This window comes from Neolamprologus multifasciatus, chromosome 16, assembly GCF_963576455.1.
Source record: "Neolamprologus multifasciatus chromosome 16, fNeoMul1.2, whole genome shotgun sequence".
NCBI lineage: Eukaryota > Metazoa > Chordata > Actinopteri > Cichliformes > Cichlidae > Neolamprologus > Neolamprologus multifasciatus.
The window spans coordinates 4,911,545-4,927,615 of record NC_140454.1 but is presented as its reverse complement, the minus strand read 5'-3'; the positions used below and the strand labels follow the sequence as shown (position 1 = coordinate 4,927,615).

The 16,071-nt window shown below is 39.1% G+C and overlaps 2 protein-coding genes across 5 annotated transcripts in view; both read right to left on the bottom strand.

The window, feature by feature from the left end:
* Positions 1–1,578: 1,578 nt before the first annotated feature.
* On the bottom strand, positions 1,579–11,022 carry arl5a (ADP-ribosylation factor-like 5A). The gene is made up of 6 exons (XM_085136019.1): positions 10,675–11,022; positions 5,314–5,374; positions 5,014–5,161; positions 4,783–4,866; positions 3,847–3,998; positions 1,579–2,218 (listed from the first exon to the last, which is right to left on the bottom strand). The coding sequence occupies exons 1-6, from the start codon at positions 10,718–10,720 to the stop codon at positions 2,170–2,172; spliced, it is 540 nt and encodes a 179-aa protein (XP_084992145.1). The 5' UTR covers positions 10,721–11,022; the 3' UTR covers positions 1,579–2,169.
* A 170-nt stretch (positions 11,023–11,192) lies between these two features.
* The window catches only part of cacnb4a (calcium channel, voltage-dependent, beta 4a subunit), a 39,986-nt gene continuing 35,107 nt past the window's right edge, over positions 11,193–16,071 (bottom strand). For all 4 annotated transcript variants that reach the window (XM_085135986.1, XM_085135985.1, XM_085135988.1 and 1 more), the window contains one exon: positions 11,193–13,233. In XM_085135986.1, the coding sequence (XP_084992112.1) occupies positions 12,970–13,233 (264 nt within the window). In that variant the 3' untranslated portion in view covers positions 11,193–12,969. The remainder of the gene's footprint in view (positions 13,234–16,071) is intronic.

Sequence of the window (16,071 nt, the reverse complement as noted above, 5' to 3'; positions counted from 1 at the left end):
AAAATGTAGTCAGTAAATTACAAGCAAACATTATCCCACTGTCTTGCTGACACTGTCAACACAATACAACGCCTGTTATTCATTCAAGGTGCAGGTGAAAATAAAGTTGGGATTGTGGAACTTCAACATATAGTGAGCATAAAGAGAGCAACTGTGCTTAAAGTGCCGTCCACCAGGGAAGAAAAAAATAGTGATGGCCACCAGTGCTACCCCTCAACTTCCTAGTAGATGCGCCTATGGGGTAAATTAGAAAATCCTATGTTATTTTCAAAACAGCTGACTTCTGACCTTGAGGTTGAGGTCATTGAGATTCAAACTCATAGGGATTTAGTAGCTGGACCTATGGTATGAATTTCAAAATCCTATGTCGCCTCATTCTCAAGTTCTCGCATTTACAAACTTGGGTGTCCAGGCTGCCTGCCCCCCTGGCAGAGTGACAATAATACCACATGAGCTATTGGCTGAGGGGTAAAAACATCTGAGAGTCAGAGAAAGAAGTCAGTAAGTCAATGAGAGGAATTTATATATCCAAAAATATATATACCAGCTTCTGAAGTGGGGCATCCCTGTAAAAGGTAGAAAACCACTGGGCTAAATAAATGTAAAATCTGCCACGAAAGTAGATTTAATATCTTCTTACATGTTGATAAATTGTGCTGTACTTCACCTGATCGAAGGGTTTAACTCCTAAGTACAGCTCGTGTGTAGTGAATATGAAGTGTCTGTGTTTATTTTTAGATTTTACTACATTTGCAAATACTTTCCATTGTGCAGGTCATGTTGGACTTCACTGCAATTAAATTGGTCAAGACTTACCACACAGAAAAGCATCTTACTGCTCTTTGGTTTCGCTCCAAGAGACCTTTTAGCCTCTTTTGAAGAACAGATTAGAATAAAAACAAGTGAAGAAGTGCAGAGCTGGGTGAATTAGAAAAAAGTGGAATTACTACTTCTGGTGACACTTTCAGGACTTTATATAGCAGTATTTGCAAACTCGTGGAATGACTAATGCTTTGAATCACCTCAATTTGACCTCAGCGCTACAGATATCCAAACATTTATTCAAAGGTTTAAATGTCCCAGCCAAAAAGATAATCAAGTTAAACCATGGCAAGAAATTTGGGAGTCAGTTGAGGTCAGATGTCAAATTAAACCAATGGAAAAGGAATGGAAACCCTATAACATAGACTGGCTTTGGTTTCTGTTGGTTTTGATTTTTCTGTTTCAGTTGTGACAACCCTGCCATGCAGTCCTTACACAACTGTGTCTTTTCCTCTTAATCAGGCACTGTGTGCTGCCTACATTTTATACATGGTCCCTTCTTCTCTTTCTGAATCCCTCTGCCTTCCTACACTTTGGCTGTCTCTTCACTGTACTTCTGTAGGTGCTCGTCATCGTCCCTGAAAAGCATCAGGGACCACAAGCTCGTGTGACGCATTCTGCCCCCTAAAGGACTAAAAAAGAAAACGTCCAGTCACACTCACAGCATTCAATATGGTTCACAGATGTCTCTGGAAAAAGCAGATTCAAAAGAGTCGCCAGAAAGAAATACTCATTCATGACACAATGCAATTCACCTGAAACAAATAAAAAGACTTTATTTCAGTGATTATTAACAAGGACTGAAAGGAAGAGGGCACACTGTGATTCTACCCTCCCCTCTGCATGTTTCAGTCGTCATCAAACATAATCGCTTGAACATTCTGCTGCAGGCACCAAGTTTGAAGAGAATACTGGACTGTTCACACAGAGAGGCAATTAAAACCACCACAGCCAGTTCGGCAATACTGCAAGGCCACCATGGGCTAGACTCACACGTAGCTCAAGAATAAGTCCATGTAGAGTTCCAAGGCAGATACGTTGCTGACCTCTGTGTTTTGTTCAAAGGAAAACCGTGCAGAAATTTCATTTTAAATAATTCGAGTCTCTTTGTTGTTCAACGTCCTTCTGGAAAGGTAATGTTTTTGTTTTGTTCTCAGTTCAGACGCCTTTTGTAAAATAAATTATTACAGAAGTACATAAAGTTCTGGCAGCGGTCTGTCCATGTCAGTTTCACAAGGAAGAGGAGAGGGCCATCCATCAACTGACCTTACCCCCATCCTCATTTTCATATCTGGAGGCAAAAATAAGAGAGAAGGGGCACACTCCTAATGAACGTTTTCAAAGTCATCATCTCACACGCAGCCGTGACATCATCCACTCAAGACCCTGGCACAACCTAGAGGTTAAAAAAGAAAGAAAGACATTGGTGGGAGAGAGTGGGAGAGAAAAACAAAGAGAAAAGCATTAAGATAAAAAAATTTATACTGTACAAGAACAAAAGTTTAAGGGAAACTAATTGCTAATGCTCTGGGCCTGTTACTGGTGTTATTTAGTAAAAGAATATGAAAAATATTTAAAGTAATCACAAAATACTAAGTCTGCTAAATTTCACCCTTAATAAGCATCTCTTATTTTGCACCTGATGTGGCTCCGTGGTAGCTGTTGCTAGGAGCTGAAAAGAACTGAGCACCAGCGCCAAAGCTTTGGCTCTGTCCTATAAGTCATCGTTAAGCCCCCATCCCGAATCTTTACAGCCAAGTCACACATATCGTGGCGATCGTGGCTCAAGAGTTGGGAGTTCGTCTTGTAATCGGAAGGTTGCCGGTTCGAGCCCCGGCTCGGACAGTCTCGGTCGTTGTGTCCTTGGGCAAGACACTTCACCTACCACCTACTGGTGGTGGTCAGAGGGCCCGGTGGCGCCAGTGTCCGGCAGCCTCGCCTCTGTCAGTGCGCCCCAGGGTGGCTGTGGCTACATGTAGCTGCCATCACCAGTGTGTGAATGGGTGGATGACTGGTTGCGCTTTGGGGTCCTTAGGGACTAGAAAAGCGCTATAAAAATACAGGCCATTTACCATTTACATAATTCCGCAATAATACTGGTATCCTGATAAAACAGATGTTTTGTGTATTATTATAGGTAGCTAATTTATTTTATACAGTTGGCTGATGGGTTTGTAGTCTTTCATCAAATTTGCACACAGAGATCTTTCCATAATTAACATGATGAAAGCTCTAGGGTGCACAAAAGCCTCTGCATGTTTTTTCAGTAGTACATATACGCAGTTCTGCTACAGCTCGGCTTTAACTTTCAATTATCAGATCTGTGACACGCTATATTAATACGTTTGCCAGAATACAGCAATTAATGGGACTTATTGCTGCAATTTATAAATACCTGCCGTGTCAAACAGCATGCAGGGAAAAGGAAATAGAAAAAAGAAGGACCACTGAGTGCATTTATGCACAAAACAGTAACTTTGTTAACGTACAAATGGGTCGAGGCTTGAAAGTAAATAATGTTTTGTGTTCTTCTACAGATCAAAAAGACGCTGTTAGCCGTCCTGAGCTGTCAGATTTATCCACATACAGCCCCCAGCTATTTCTAACTGAAGAGAAACATATTGATTCTACTTTAGCTGACTCTTATTGATCTGAATTGCTGTTTCTGGAGAGAATCACATGCATGAAAGCTGCGCTTGTAATACTGTGGCTGGTACATTATTTGCTTCCTCATTGGGTCTGCTTTGTTTATGACTGGCTAATTTGTGCAGCTTTTGGTAGAAGGAGAGTCATTTCTCAAATGAACAGGCTGCTTCTTTGTTAATAAATGAGAGCAATGTTAGTAGATCACTCTCACAACTTTCCACTCCTCCAGTGCAATTTGGAGATTTTAGCCTCATGTTAAATTGCCCTGCTTAGTAAGTCTGACCCTTCATCACATTTTCCCTGCATAAAAGCAAATACTATATAATTATTTAATGCATACGTAAATTAAATTTTCTCATATAACAAGTTTATCCTCACCCCTCTCCTGTGAGGGCACAACAGGCCTGAATGTGCCACTGGTGGTCTTTGATGGAGGTAAGCTGGAGGCTCTGGGAGATCTCAGCCACAGACATGCATCCTTTCACATCCTGCTTATTGGCAAAGATCAACAGTCCTGCCTTTCTCAAGTCCTGGGGGCCAGAGACGAAAGATCAAAAGAGAATCCAAGATAAGGAAACATTGGTTTGCTTTATGTGTATTTTTAACACTGTGATGAGTTAACAGTATAGACAAAATCTCATTTACTGAAAAATAACTGATAGCATCAACTCAGAAAGACATTTCATATTCAGCATACATACAATGAGCCAGAAAACAATAATATTGCTACACACTTAAGTATATATACACCGGCTCTCTCTTGCCCTTTACCCGCCCCTGTTGCTTGTCTTATGTTTCTATGGTGTATTGACAGTCATGTGCTTTTTGTGCTGAGGTGTTTTTTCTGTTATCAAACTGTTCTCCCACTAGGAGCTCAGTCCGAGTGGAGTTTTTTTTCTCCTCCTCTTACCTCATGTTATGTATTTTCGTTGTTTTTTTTCCCCTATCAGCCGACCTTTCTGACATGTCTTCCCAATGTGATGTTTGTGTAAAGTTGGTCAGAAGGTTCCTTTGTAAGTGCGCATGCGCCATTAGCGTGCTGCCTGCTGTAACCCTAATTTCCTTTGGGATTAATAAAGTATTCTGATTCTGATATTTTCAGTAATATTTGAAATTTAAAAATAAAGCACCTTGAGATCAAGTTAATTTCTACTAGATTCTGACATGTGATAGAGCCTCATAAATAATGACTGCTGCATGGGACACATGGTTTCCATTATTTAATACAACAATCCATTAATATTAATTTGAATATATCTAATAAAATTACATTATAATTATAAGCATCTTTGCCACTTTTTAAACGGTACTCACTTCATGTGCTAGCATTCTGTAGAGTTCTTCTTTGGTTACTGAGATCCTTTCTCTATCTGTGCTGTCAACCACCACAATTACAAACTAGTCGTAGAAGAAAGGGAGAAATAATGGACAAGTAATTAAATAACAACCCCTGCCAAACCGCAGGCACAGTCATACATAACAGCACTGTAAGGGGAAGTTTTCAGAGTTTTCTTTCATTTAGTCAGAGTGAACATAATCTCGTACCTCTGTGTTTGTGTAGTATGTATTCCACGATGACCTAAGAGACTCCTGGCCTCCGATGTCCCACATCAAAAAATGAGTGTTGTTGACGACTATCTCCTCCACATTGCTCCCAATTGTTGGGGATGTGTGTACCACCTCATTCATTGAACTATTAACATGAAAACAATCTTTAGGTTCTGTTGACAAGCAACATTTACAGAATAGCCACGTCTATTTTTAATACATTATATGACTTGAGGGGAAAAAAAAAAAAAGGAAATATAAAGACGATTACTGTACAAGTCAGATTTGGATACTTACAACTGATAAAGAATTGTGGTCTTGCCAGCATTGTCCAGGCCCACAATAATAACTTTGTGCTCTGAAAGGCAAAAAGACAAAGAGATCACAGACTAACAATGACATCAAAATCTGGGTTTAATTGCTAAGGACTAACTGATGTATGGCTCTTATGTAAACAAAGTGGTTGCTTCAAAAAAAATGTCTGAATTGAGAGAATCAAACAATGAACTTTTTACTAATCCATACCGTCCTTTGGTACAAATTGTGTAGCTTCACACATCTAGCATCAGTGGGACATTGTGATGCTGTGAACAGTGTACCTTCACAGCTACAGATGAGTTAGTGGGCGGTTTAAAGCAAGCTTGTAGAGTCAGGCTGCAGCCATCAGCCAACATACGGACGTATCTTTCTAATGCACAAAAAAGCTTTAGTGAAAAAGATAAACAAGATGTGACAGCTAGGATCGATTTCCATCTTGCTGCTGATACAAACAGAAGGCAAGATGTCCAATAGCAGACACAAGCATAAGTCAAAGGTAAGGTTTTAACTTTAGCCTAGAGTGAAGGAACAAAGCACGGATTATTATTTTCTTAAAAGAAAAAAATTATGAAAAAAATTATGTTCCAATATTGCTGGTTGGTATAAGAGTACATCTGCTATACTGGTCATAATTTCTTGAATAACAGGAACTTTTCAATTTCTATTATCTAGGTGTATGGCCTAACTAGAGCCTGACCAGTAGTATTTGCTGATATACTGGTACCAGTATTTATAATGGCCAATAAATGACAAAAAAAAGTAAAGAAGAAACAAGAGAAACATCATTCAACCATGTTATGAGTGTTGATGTGAGGGCTGCAACAAGTAGTAAACTAAAAATATTTGAATATTTAAATAGAGTTTTATAAAACCATGTAAATGTTTATTAGGAACAACAACATACTACAGCGTCCTTGGCCAGTATCAACTGCACTGTCTGCCATAACTGCACTAAATAGTAATGAGGCCCTAGAATGAAGGACAGAACAAGGGTAAATGTAAGGTGAGTAAGATTATATAATAAGTAAGTGAATAAGAAGAAAACTGGGGCAGAGACTTAAAAAAGCATGACGGCACTTAACAAAATGTTGAATACAGACTGGGTAAAGCTTTCACATTTTTACATTATTATGAATATTATTGTTGTTCTAGAATTTGTCGATGCAGTTTTCTGCAGAATAATGAACCTCTGTCCATTTTTACTTCTGAGAAACTCACTGCTCTACTCTGTTATGTTACTGGCCTGTCACCAGTTAACCTAGTTAGTTACCTAATAAAATCCTCCAGTTGTTTCTTTTTTAGTAATGCTTACTTTTATGAAACATTTGATGTCTTCTATGTTCTATTATTAATAAAATATGAAGTCATGAGATTTGCAAATCATTTTCTATTTACATTTTACAAAATTAATTAACTTGGGGTTGTAATAAAATTGAGCTTTAAAATGAGGTTGTAATAACAACAACAATAATAATGATGATGATAATAACAACAACTTAATATACTGTGAAAATGCCTTACAGGTCATATAGCCCACCACTATGATGCCACCTCTATAAGAGAGCGAGATGAGGACTGAGGAGGAACAAAGACTGGTTGATGTCATTAGAAGAAAAAAAAAACCTAGTGCATGACAGAAAAAGTATTAAGCTGAGCTTAACAGACTTATCTTCGTGTTTTGTTTATAAAAAAAATCTTGCGTCACAGGACAAATACACAAAGCCTCCATTAAGTCTCCTGCATTAAGTCTCTCTTTGCTATGACTGTCTCCAGCGACAGTCAAAGCAAAGTGATGACGCACTGTTGAAATATGGGGAAAGCCAAAAACTGCACTTCCTCCACTTCCGTAACATTGATTCATTAATGCTGAATTCTCTCGCAGCTGTTCTGTTCCCATGTTCTTGCAGTATATTAATAACTAACCTCGTATTGTGGATGAATAATCTCAGTTGTTCTCCTGACTGAAGTTTGGCCCGTGTATAGCATCCTGCTATGCGATTGCATTTGTCCATAACCACCAGAATCCGTCACGTTAACTTTTATCGAGTGGAAAAAAAGTTAGCATTCATCCTCCAGCTTCACTGTGCTAATGTTATGCTAACATAGCTGTGTCGCTAGCAATCACGTAGCACAACATTATATACCAGGTAGTCCAACTTCAGTAACCCTGCAAACGTCACTGCTGTTTAGTTTTCTGTCTTCATTTATGTTGAAGTGGTAGCAGAGCTGTACGTTTTAATTAGTTTCAAAAATCTCTCAGTCAGAACATGGTATGAAATGTTTAGGTGGAAACTAGCGAGCTAACTTCCTGTTAACTTCTAACTCCGTTAAATTTAATAACTTCTGTTTTCATGGATGCCTGGATGTTAAACTTAATTGTTACACCCGATAAAGCAGCAACGCTAATGATTTAATTAAAGATGAAAGACTTTAGACTGACGGTACCTGAAATGGACGGGGTTTTGGACCCAGATTACTCCGCGAAGCTCCTCACTACAGCAGCCATAATGCTCTGACAATCCATCAAGCAGTGCAGCTTACCAAAGTTGTACTAAAACATTTTTTAACAGATTTCTGCACGCCAAAATCGGTTCGAGGTCAGTAAGCACAACCAGAATTCATACATAAGGCACACTCTCGATTTTTGAGAAAATTAAAGGATTTTAAGTGTGCCTTATAGTGTTGAAAATACATTATACCGCACGTGCTTCAAATTATACCGCGATATGGATTTTAGGCCATATCGCCCAGCCCTACTGCAGCTCTTCCAACTACAGCATTATCTGTACAAGCTGTATGTTCGAACAGCGTGTTATAGTTTTGTTTATGTAAATGTACATGGAAAACCCAACCGGTGTTACTCTGAATAAACTGCTATCATGAGATAAAACAGCCACTTAAAAGCTATAAAATTTCATTTAAACTGGATACATAGACAAATATCAGCATCAGCCTGTCGGTTGAGACCTATTGGCTCTTAAGTTTTAAATACTCCTATGCCTTTTAGCACATATGATCTATAATCTGTTATGCTGAAGAACACAGAACATAGAAAGCGTTCATTTGCTTACACTAGGGAAGGTGAAAATAATTTATGTGCTCTGGAATATTTTTTGGAAGACAGCGAAGAAAAGGAATGCCTATTATATCATATTATTGTATCTAGCTCTATTACCACACTCGGTTTTTGCATGGATCCCCAAACTAACCTTTGTGTAATCAGTGTGTAATCACGTAAGCCTTCAGCTAACAAAACTAAAACCTCAAAACTGAGGAAGCGAAAACTTTTGCAAACAGATCTGTGCAAGGCGAAAAATAAGCTTTATATATGCATTCTACCACATACAAAAAGTAAATCAAACAGCTGAGAAGACACTTATTTCCATAACAGAACTCATATGTCTTACTATACTGTCTACTGCACAAAGGCTGAAAGAAGGCAAGGGCAGGGGACTGTTGTGCGTAGACTAAAAAGGTCACGCAGGTGTGAGCAAAGCTACTTGCACATATTCTTACAAAGCAAACCGTTAGTCTCTTTAAATGTGGCCTCCACAGTGGTTGTCACCCAAAAGACAACTGCCATTGTTTTAAATTGGCCTGCCACATGTGTGTTTATTAACTGTTTGGCTTAAGAAATGTCTTAACATTCAGCCAAACACCAGCCAGAATTAGTCTGAGTTAAAGGTGGTGTGACATCTTCAGATTTCATGTGCGGCCTAACTTACTATGCATAACTGAAAGGTAGCTGTTTTACTATATAATAGCATAAAAGGAGAGGGGATTGGAAGAAGTAAATATTTAATTTAAAAAAAAACTTTAGTATATTTAAAATCTAGATGAATTTAAAAAATCCCACTACTACTGTCTGCACAAAGTTAACCCCACCCAGAATATAGGATGGCCTGAGACAATTTCTAAAACAAATGGCTAAGTCAATACTGCAAACTTGGAAGCCATTAGTAAGCCAATACTGTGAACAAGGTTGTTTTTATGCCAACTAACACTAAACAGTCCAGACATCCAAGTTTGTAATGTCTAATCACATGTCATGTATGTTAATGTGCCTCTGCTCTTCCACTGGGTTGTCTCAGTCAGCTGGGTAAATGGTAAGACTTCTGAGATTTGGAAGCGCAGCTCTGAGGCTACATCCAGGGATGACAATAAAAGCTTTTCAGGCTTCAGGGACAGGATGGGTACAAGAAAATAAGAGCATAATTTAGAATTTAACAAATGGCAAATGTCTGGTCCTCTCACTCAGATGCATTATTATAGTATTGTCTGGCCACAAAACAGCTTATATGCATCTTGACATTACTCCTACATGTTTCTGGCCGTTAAGCAGATAATTAAAACACTACTCCTTACAGGGATTACTTTTTTGTGTACATGACGACATTCTCTAACACATCAGTGTAAAGTCTCCCATATGTGTTAAGTTAACTTGAGTTAGAGTGAAGCTAGGTGACTGCAAAGATGTTATGATTCACATTATTTTCATACACATTAAAGTATTTAATGATCCTTTGTGCCCCTACAGAAGAGACCACACCCATCTGGTTAGACCTGTTTTATCGCAGGATAAGTGTGATCACTCAGAACATATATATTTGCTGTGATCCTTCCCTCTAAGTGGACAAGCGAACCCACACAACTCGCCAACGAAACGGTTCCCAACAGAGCTGCTGGATCCCCTTACTGTAGGTGTCAAGGGTTCAGATTCTTCCTTTAATTTGTCACCTATCAGAAAACTCCTGACACTAATCTGATAAGATTAAGTAATCACACTGGCAGTACAAAGTCAGTGTGATTCAGTCTAAAGTCATTGGCCTTGTTAACTGGAGAATTTTGCTGATGTAGCTGACTTCAGTGTGCTCTGTTGGTGTAGCCATCTCCAGTCTCAACGCCGGTGTCAACCCGGACTGAACACCGCATCACACTGTACCTCGGGGTTCAGGTTACAGGTTTCGCAAGGACCTGTTTACTGATTCATGATCACTAGCCAGGAATCTACTTGGTTTTGCCTATCCTATCTAGAACCCGAGAGCATAAATAATCTAACACAAAGTTAATTCAGAAATGGAGCGCCATGTTCGCAGAAAAACTATCATCTTCGCCGGTCTATAGGTGAAATGACGTTAAATATAAACGGTAAACCATGTGGCAACTTTTAAATTCACCGACAATACCAATAATGAAACAATAAACGTCCCGTTAGGGACAGAAACTGGTTACACGGCTAATTATGAGAGAATAGACCAGCGGGCCTTCTCTGACCACGGAGCCCCCTTAGCTCCTACACCTTCGACAGTTTCATGATGAATGCCGCAGCACCATTCTTACCTTGGTGGTTAAAAAGCCTCCATAACTTTGTAAATAGTATTCCCATGGCTGACGGTGATGAATTTCGATGCCAGCTTGTAACAGTTCGATGTAGCTTAGCTAGCCAGCCTTGTTGTTCAGTCCTGCCAACTTCAACTAGCTAGCTAACTTGCTAACTACAACGACGATGACCTGTCAAAGCATTCAAATACAACTGCCATACTTATATGAACTGACTTCTACTGTACACGACCTACGGGGTGAAAATGTAGGTCCGACGACTGATTTACTGTATGAAACAAAACCGAAAACGCTTAACACTGTCACTTGCTAGTTCGTATCAGCTGGCTGTTGTAGTACCCTGCGCTGTCAGTCTTGCGCATGCGTGTCTAGTATATTATGGAGAGCTATAAGGAAGGAAAAGCATTTATTATATTATATGATATGATATGAAAACTTCATACACAACAGGTTTAATAATTATTAAATACAGTAACAGGTAAATTATTTTTTATGAATATTTCTATAAGCAAAAAAACAAACAAAAAAAACCCCCCACTGGTATCCATACAACAGCATAACAGCAGTTTATTTCATTACAGTTGTAAAATGACAGTGCACACAAATTCTAATCAATGCATCATTCTCTCACAGGCAGTATTCAAATCTTTTAAATCACTGCTTATGCTCCACTGTTTTGAAACTACAACAATAAAAGCTACTGTGTAAAGAAAATAAGAACGGAAGCCTGCTCGTCAGACTTCCTTCTCCAGAATCACAGCACAATGAGATCTCTGGTCTATGACCTGAAATAAAACGGAACTTTTCAATATCTAAATATTAAAATACAATATACAAGGATATGTCATGTAAAAGGTAATGCTATTCAATCCCATATTAGCTGGTAGCGTACATATAAATTGAAAGATGGGGGAGAACTGGCTGCTCAACATTTCCATAAAAGTAGCATGTAAATGACACTATTAACAAAGGCAGTGCAGTCCTGCCCAAGTGCTTTTAGACAGCTTCTTACTTATCAGTAGTCTTTAATAAAACTCAAGGAGAATACACAGAAAAGCTGTAAATGACAATATAGAAGAGGTGCATGTTAAATTGCTACTCAAGGAAAGTGTTTAGTGTTACTTTATTTTATAAAACCTTTTACTAATATATTTTTTCTCTGATGGTTGGAGGGTGTAAGCAAGGCTCTTATATAAAATGACATAAATGGAATGTAATTTATTGTTCTGGAAATTGAACTTTACACAAATTAAAATTTCTTTCCTTTGATTATTTTTCAGTGTATTATATATGGAAGCCCTCAATATAAATCACTCACAAAAACCCAAAGTCTTGCTTAATCCATGTCCTACGAAACCCATGACCAACAACAGCAGTTGATTGACGCATGGCATGTGAGAAATGCGCTGTTGTGACCATTTTAAAGACTTCTGTGCTGGAAAAACAGCTTTTTTTTTTCCAAGAAACAAAATCATAAAATCACAAAAATAACATAACTCTCAGAATCACACTCCCATCAGGGGTGAGAACATAAACGCTACACTTCTAGGTCTAATTGACCTCTCATTCCTGAGGTTGTGGAGCTTTGAAATGTATTAGTATCTGCATGATTTTTCTCCTTTTCTGTCATATGATTTATGACAAAAACAGCGTTTAAAAAGAAAGGGAACGGGAAGCTACTGCATGAACCCTGAATTAGCCATTCATGTCACTTTAAAACAATAGTTGTAAAACTCAGGATTCGGGAGCAAGCTTTACAGGACTTATCACACACATCAAGGACAGCGGCACATTAAAGATGCATTAAACTCAACTTCAACCATCTCCTGGACCTGTGCAAACAAATTCTGCGCTGATCATCACCGCTGGATGCTGTCTGGCACTGGCCTGAGTCAGATGGTCCCTGTAATTACAGTCCTACCTGCATGCTACAGTAACAGCTGAGACAGCGGGAATGGTCCAGAAGGGCCTAGTTTACTTCACTCACATGTCATACTGGTGACATATTCAAAAAAAATGCCCAACTTTCCCTCTTAAATATAACTTTACTGATCTTGTGCTACTTTCATATCCAGTACGTTGTTCACATCAAAGCAAGAGCAGGATTCTTATTTTTGGGTTCAAATGCTCATTTGTCAGGAGCCAAGGCCAAAGTAGATATGAGGTACTACACAAAATAAAAGGTGGTTTCAGTCCTCGTGAATGTAAGAGATTTATCATGTAATAGCAAACTTTCCCCTTGTGTTCACGGTGGTCGCTTAAAGAGACACAGGCCTATACTTTGTTAACAGCAGCTCAGAGCCGGTGCCTGGAGTCCTGGCTGTAGCCTCCCGGGGATCCTCGGTTACGGTGGGGCTTATAAGAGTCCTGGTAGGGGTCCTGGTAGTCCTCCTCCACCAGAGGAGAGTGGTCCCTGCTGTGCTGTGAGCCTGAGGAGAGACGGTTGCGATTCTTCCGTGCCCGCTCGTTATGGCAGTTCTCATCGGCAGGCACTAGACTGCGACGTTCAACGGGCGAATGGTCTGTCGTCGTGTGGTTGCTGTTCCGGTTTCTTTGGGCCTGTTTGAGAGAAGTAATGCTGATTTCAAACTGTTTGCATTAGAGTCCAACAGATTTATCAGTGGGCGGGTATTATCGGTCCATATCAGATATTTGACGATTTATTGGTATTACTTTTAAAATGGCCAATAAATGAAAAATCCAAGAAGAAAAGATGGGAGAAACACCCTTCAACACTTCAATAATTAGTGCTGACATTTTATAGTTTGTCCACCAGAGGGCACTTTGCAACTAATCTGAATGGAGCCAGACAGAGTGTAAACAAGTAAATAAAAAAATAAAATCATTAACAAATAAAATTGTTTGTTACTCATGGTTATTTTGAGTCTTCTTCATTGGTGTCCCCGTGAAATATATCACTGTAGATACCAAAAGGTTGATTCTGTTCATCTGGACGTAGCGTTTTCAATGGGGCAAACGTTTCGTCATTCATCCAAATGACTTCTTCTTCTTGATCAATGGTCATGAGAATTTGCATATTAATGATTAAGGAACTGACCTCACAGCCTACTGTTCATTAAGCGGTCTAGGTTCTGTTTGTGTGCAAATGTACTGTTTAAAGGGCTGGGGAAACCTGCAGTCAGCTGAGAGACTAAAGAAGTCACTTGGATGAGTGACAAAACGTTTCTCCCACTGAAAACAGAATCAACCTTTTGGGATTTGCTTACCTGGATGATTGAGCATGCATCAAGACATTATTGCAGATATTTATGGAAATAGTGCTTTTGTTAAAATAATCAATTAAAAAAGCTTTACTTTTCAAGCAAACAGATGTTTTCAAATACCTTTTTTATTGCAAAAATCAAGATTGAGTAGCAGCAACACAGTGGTTAGCCGAAAGCAGCAGACGAAGGACAAATTAAGAAAACTTCTCTTTAAAATCTCATAATGTAGAGTACCATAAGTGGAGAACTGTCAGAAACCAGTGGGACCCTGGCATACCCATCTATAGTCTGGTCTGAAGTGTTTTTTTACTGGAAGACTGAGAACCAAAAACTGTTTCTCTGATGTGGAAACAAAAGCCAAATGACTCACCTACATTCAAAAAACACTAGAATCTGTGTAAAAAACATGCCAGATGCTCTGGAGTCATGAATCAAAGTTTAAAGTATTTGGCTCCAACTTGAAGCAGATTGCCTAAAGGCTAAAGAGTACTGCAGAGATGAGAGTCTACAGGCAAGGTAAAGGCTCCGGTAGAGGTTCTTTGCAGTTTATGGACATCATATCTGCTAATAAGGTGGATATAAGATACGATTTATATCTGTATTTCAGTGCCATCAGTGAGTCATCTCATCAGCTCCAAAATCAGTGCCAACATACAGCTAAACTCAAAGAATTATCATCAGACAATAAGAACAAGGAGTTCTGACCCCCACAGAGCCCTGATCCCATAGCCTTGGATTATATTACACAGAAGAATGAAGCCGATTCTTGGAACAAAAACAAACTTCCTGCCAAGTACTCGGAAAAATACGTACACCTAGGAGGTCAGTTTGTCCTAAACACAAGTGTGATGTTTCACATGCACTTTTTCACAGAACTTTAAGTTCTTTTATAACTTCAGTTATTAAAGGTTTTGTAGTTTCTTCACTTACAGTATTGAGGAAGTTACAATTACAATAGATTAAAATGTAAAAAGTTTTTAAAATAGTGTTAAAGCCCATTTCACTGTTAAACCATCTTGTAAGTAGGTACCAAAATATTTACTTTATTTCACTATACCCAGTGTTGGGAGTAACGGAATACATGTACCGCCGTTACGTATTTAAAACACAAAATATGAGTAACTGTATTCCGTTACAGTTACCGTTTAAAAAGGTGGTATTTAGAATACAGTTACTTTGTTGAAATAAATGGATTACACGGCGGTACTTCCCTGTTTCATATTGTGGCGGGTCAGGACTGTTTGGGTTTTGTTTGACAGCTACGTTCTGTTGTTCCAGGCGGCAGCGTTTCGGTTGCCATGGTTACAGGGTGACGCTCTCTCTCTGTGTTTCCTGGGTGAGAGAGGCCTTTTTGTTGTTGTTGTGCTAAGCTAATAGGCAGAATGCTACAGGTATAGCTCTAAAGAATGTAGCATCATGGGCAGGTAGTCCGTGCTGCAGGGAGAATGGACTGCCATACACGTTATGTGTCTGTGAGCGAGGGAGGGAGAAAAAGGAAAAGTACGAGCTGTCATCGAGCAAAAACGGGAGCTGGAAGCATGTAAATATAATAATAACCACTGCAGTCAAGAAGAGAGCCTGACGAGCCCAGTTGTAAGTAAGCTATTAAGACTCGACTGTACACCGTGTTCGTGTTTTCCTCTGAAACAATAAGTTCAGTTGGAGCAGTCTTTCAACGCCTCTCTCTGTCTCTCGCTAACAAAGTTGACCCAGACAACAAAGTAAAGCTAGTTTTCGGCTACGAGCCCGACACAGAACCCACCGTATTAGCCAGAGGTCCCTTTACTACGGTTCGGAGCCGCGGACCTTCAGTAACAGTAATAAATCACAGCAATAGTACATTCATGTAGTTGTAAACAGCATGATAATATATTAAGTAATCCAAAGTATTCAGAATACGTTACTCTCATTGAGTAACGTAACGGAATACGTTACAGAATACATTTTGGGGCATGTATTCTGTAATCTGTAATGGAATACATTTTAAAAGTAACCTTCCCAACACTGCTGGGCTATACTGGGGATTTGGGTAGATAATGGACTCATCTGTTGTCCACTAAAACCTGCTGTGGATATTTTTCCAGCATTGAAAATGTGACAACAAACCATTATAACTCACTCTAAGCATTCAAGGCTTCTGATCTACATCAGTAAAGGAGCTGCAAGCTTTTTA

Coding starts and splice junctions, on each gene's coding strand:
- arl5a (XM_085136019.1), bottom strand. CDS start 10,720: ATGGGAATACTATTTACAAAGTTATGGAGGCTTTTTAACCACCAAG. Junction 4,867..5,013: donor CATACTACACAAACACAGAG/GTACGAGATTAT, acceptor TTCTACGACTAG/TTTGTAATTGTGGTGGTTGA. Junction 2,219..3,846: donor TGTGCCCTCACAGGAGAGGG/GTGAGGATAAAC, acceptor TTTAACCTCTAG/GTTGTGCCAGGGTCTTGAGT.